The sequence below is a fragment of the Sapajus apella genome, unplaced genomic scaffold, assembly GCF_009761245.1.
Source record: "Sapajus apella isolate SASKATOON/1434 unplaced genomic scaffold, GSC_monkey_1.0 scaffold36, whole genome shotgun sequence".
Lineage (NCBI taxonomy): Eukaryota > Metazoa > Chordata > Mammalia > Primates > Cebidae > Sapajus > Sapajus apella.
This window is the reverse complement of record NW_022436976.1, coordinates 27,325,260-27,329,670: the sequence shown is the minus strand read 5'-3', so window position 1 is coordinate 27,329,670 and position 4,411 is coordinate 27,325,260. Positions and strand designations below refer to the sequence as shown.

The following is a 4,411-nucleotide window of genomic DNA, read 5'->3' as shown; positions in this document are numbered from 1 at the left end:
TTCCTGTAATCTGAAGGAAGTTTCCAAATAATCTTATTTAGAAAGAATAGCATGTACACTGGCCAGTTAGGACATCTCAGGACACACAGGAGTAGCAACACAAAACCCTCATTTTTTGGGGAAAAAAAAAGTGTTATAATTTGAAATTTAAAAAATACAAGTCTTGGAAAATTAGAGGAGACCAAAGTGATAGACATCCGGAGGAACTTTTCACAAATGCCAACTTTTGGTTTGTGCCTTTCCCATATTTTATTAAATTCATGTTTAAAAAAAAAATCACAGCAACATTATCAAAGACAACCTATGTACAAACATTTTACAAAAGAGAACATTACCAATGTCAGTGGTAGCAAGGGCAAGCTGAAGAATAAAAAGACTGAGTTTCTGCACAGTGTCTGTTCTCAAAGACATCTAAACTGCGTTCAGGCAGCTGAAACAGGCTTCTTTCCTGGTGACAAGCATATGTGGTCGGTAATACAAAAACGATGGTAAATGAGGCTACTACACAGGCCTAATTAACAAACTCCTCTTCTGGTCGGGTAGGCCATGACACAAGTGGAACTCATCAAATAACTTAAACCCAAGATGGCAACAACGCTGTTTCCCATCTAAACTCATTTAAGCCTTCACAATGCCACAATGGATTCCGTCACTTGCAAACGCTGCCGGCTGGTCACACAGACACTTGCTTTTTACACATAACGCTGCGCCATCCCTTCCTTCACTGTCCCAGTGAGGTTTCTTGTTGTTGGATCGAAAGGGGAGACATTTCAGAAATGCTTCCTTCAAGACAGAAGTGAGAAAGAAAGGCGACCCTGAGGCCAGTATCTATTAAACTCGGTGTGTGCGCAAAGCGGAGGGGGAAGGCAAGAATTTAAAAGGATAAACGTCTCTTTTGCACCCACCGAGAATCAGGAAACGTGACTCACTGGGTCTGGGACGATACAGAAATCCGGGACCCCACCCCATCCCCTGCCCCGCCTGGTACCTACAAGCTCGGTTCCTTTCTCAACTCCCCCAGTTCTTTTATCTCCACCTTCTTGTACTTCCCCGACTTTCTCCGGTTGGTGATCACCAGAACGACCACGCCGGCGACGAGGGCCACCACGACCACCACGATGACCGCGATGAGGCCGGCGGTGAGGCGCTTCATGGAAAACTTCGGGGGTTTCTCATCCAGGTAGTAGATGAGCGTGCGCTCCACCTGCAGGGGCTCGCCGCGCACGCGCAAGTCCAGGCCGCCGCGGCCCTGGAACAGAGACTCGCCCTTGATGTCCCTTTCGAAGTAGTAGGCGGCATCGCCGATGTCCACGTCGCCGGCGATTTTCTGCGACGTGTTCTGCTGCAGCTCGATCTGGATGGTGGGCTGCGAATAGTGCACAGCAGCCACGAACTTGGGGTGCAGCCGATAGCGCTCGCGGAAGAGCCGCCGCAGCTCGGCGTCCAGGTCAGAGTGGTTGAAGGCGCCGGCGGTGGGGCGGTGGCGCAGGTCGATGAGGATGTGGTGGGTGCGCACCAGCTCCTCGCAGCGCAGGCTCAGGTCGCCCTTGTCGGTGCGGCGCACGCCCACCGAGTTCACGCACCAGCACACCGACGTCTGGTTGCACTGGCGCGCCTTGAAGCGGCCCTCGGGGTCGCAGTCGGGGTTGTAGAGGCCGTCGTTGTCCACGAGCGCGTGTTCGCTCGGCCGCACCAGCGTGCGCGCGCTCTTGGGGGCGCTCATGCGCGCCTTGAGCAGCAGACACTTGGAGGTCAGCGTGGAGCAGTCGACCGCCACTTCCGAGCCCAGAGCGCGGCACTGGCAGCGGCCGCCGGGGCCGTCGGGGCTGCACACGGTCATCTTGTTGGTGGGACACGTGCAGTTGTCCTGCGCGGTCGTGTGGCCTGTCACCACCGCCAGCACCAGCAGCAGCAGCCGCAGCGGTGGCAGCGCGAGCCCGGGCCCCCGAGCCATGCTGGGGCGGAGAAGCGCGGACCGGACGCGGGCGGATGAGGCGCGGGGGCTCGGCGGGGCTCGTGCTCTGGAGTCCGGGACAGTCTGCGGGCGTCTGGCGCCCGGCCGCTCCTTCTAGCTCTTATACTCTGCCCGACCTGCCCGGCTGGTTCCGCCACCGACGTCCCCGCTGGTATTTGGGTGACACATCCCGCCCCCCTCCCCGTCCCACGGAAAGCCCAGCCGGCCCTGAGCCGCCAGCGGTAGGATCAGAGCAGGGGGAGCTGCTCCCGCCTCCTCCGGACCGAAAGCCGGGGAGGGGAAAACCGATACTCACCTGCAGGCTGCTGGGGACCCGCCCTCGGCGCGGCCTCCCGCTCCAAACCTGGCGCGTCCTGGCAGTTCTCCTGGCAGAAAGTCTAAGGAGTTCCATTGCCAAGTGTGACTCGCGACTGTCGCGCTGTCCCCTACCCCGACTCCTTCCTTTTCGTTCTTTCCCAGCCCCTAGCCCTCCCTTAAGTTCTCTCACTCCCCGTCTTGCTTGTCCAGTTCTCACCATAGCAGACATTTATATAGTTTACAGTTCACAAACATTATCTCATCCTCACACGAGTCCTGACAGGTGGGGACTATCAGATCCATTTTACAGGTGATGCTAATGAGGCTTCAAGACCTGAAGTCACACAGCTATCAACTTCATCATATTCCTGAGAGGGGTCTTTGGCACCCTGCCTGGCAATGATGAGACCTTAAAATAAAATGTCTGTGGACAGGAAGTGGCGCAGAATCTGAAAGGAAGCTAGGGAGGCAATTCTGTTACCATATCAAGGGTAAAACACAGGTATCCTGGCATCCAAAGGGTTAAAAGTTCTGTTAAGCACTAACTTTCTGGCGCGCGCGCGCGCACACACACACATACACAGGCGTGCACACACATAATATTTGTGTGCACTGGCTATAAAGAGGCAAACAGGAACAAATTCTTAAAGAGCCAGCAAGACTATAAAGAGTTTTTTGTACAATTTGATTCTAACACAGCAAATCATTGCGTTTCTTTTTCTGTATCCCACGTGAGTAGCTGAACCGTATAAATAATGACAGAATGGAGCCTGTGAGAAATTGCTTGTCTGCCACTGTGTGGCTACTTACATGGCACAGAGGGGTTGCAATCTTTTTTTGAGTCATTGAGAAAGTCCAGAGTTTCAAAGCTGTGGTAAAATTAACAATAATTAGCAAGCTGTAATTATTCTCAGGTCCGCCATCAAAGCACATTTTATATGTTCAGCATTTAATGTGCACCACCAGTCGTGCGAGAGGGTTGTTTAGCAGATGAAAGCCAGCTGGGCCTCTGTCCCATTAATTTTCACGCAATTCCTGAGGCAGGAAGATTGAAATATAATATTCTGCCTTGACACAGGAAGCAGAGATGTGTGAGGGACAATTTCTTATCCACAAACACCAGGAATTGTGGGATAGTCCTCTACTGTCTATCCCCACTGTCTCTGTTCAGGTCTTCCTTGGACAAATATCTGAGTCAGGTTCAGGTTTTTTCTTCCCGCTCTCGGACCTCACTCCACCCTGCGTCCAAGAAGCTTTTCTAAATCACAAGTCTGTACCCACCTCCTCTCTGCTAAGTTTGGGGTGTGGGGGTGCTCTCGGCTCTCCAAATAAAATTCATGTTTCTTATATTAGCCCGTAAGATCATTCCTGTATGATGTTATAGGCAAGCTACGTCTCTATGCCTTCGTTTTGCATCTGTAAAATGGGGATGATAAAAGTACCTACCTTACAAGGTAGGTGTGGTAATTAATGTAGGTAAACTGCTTTGAAGAGTATCTGTTCTAACGGTATCTGCACATGGTAAGCAACGGATGGATGTTAGCTGCAGTCATTTGTCATCATTATCATCATCATGATCGTCATCGTGCTCCTGCCAACCTCTCCAGCACTCCATGTGTTTTCAAGTCTTTGCAAAGTCACCTACCTGGAGTCTCCCTGTCTTTATTTAGTGCATAATTGTGTTTTTCTACTCAGCTCTTGAGTCACCTCCAAGAAGCCTTCCCTGATAAGGTCCTCCCTGTTACACTCAGGGATATACCTCTCCTCTATTCTTTCTTAATCTTAGACATCCTGAAACCTCAACATTAACTTTCCTGGGTTTTTGTCCTCCCACCTGTAAAATGGGCAAAATAGAGTCTATTTCACAGATTATGCTGAGAACCAGATACAAAGAAGTGAGATAGTAGATGCCAAAGCTTTGTAAACTCCAAGACTGTAAAAATGTTAGATTTCACTTTTATTTCTAAAATATATGTACCCTCTTCTCACTTTTCCAGATATTGACTAGGTAGCCACAATCCTCTATAACTAGTAGAGTTCTCTATTTGTCATTCTACCAGGTCCCAGGCTGTCAAGAGGAAAGCTGATGAGAGAGGGTTCTCAGGGCTGAGGAATTTGTGTGATGGTGTCATTGACTAC

At 50.8% G+C, this 4,411-nt stretch overlaps 1 protein-coding gene across 1 annotated transcript; it reads right to left on the bottom strand.

Annotated features, from left to right (window-relative positions):
* Positions 1–224: 224 nt before the first annotated feature.
* Positions 225–2,568, bottom strand: TACSTD2 (tumor associated calcium signal transducer 2). The gene has a single exon (XM_032296851.1). The coding sequence runs from the start codon at positions 1,952–1,954 to the stop codon at positions 989–991; it is 966 nt and encodes a 321-aa protein (XP_032152742.1). The 5' UTR covers positions 1,955–2,568; the 3' UTR covers positions 225–988.
* Positions 2,569–4,411: the final 1,843 nt, after the last annotated feature.

Bases quoted from the DNA above. Each gene is read 5' to 3' on its own strand.
- TACSTD2 (XM_032296851.1), bottom strand. From the start codon at position 1,954: ATGGCTCGGGGGCCCGGGCTCGCGCTGCCACCGCTGCGGCTGCTGCTG.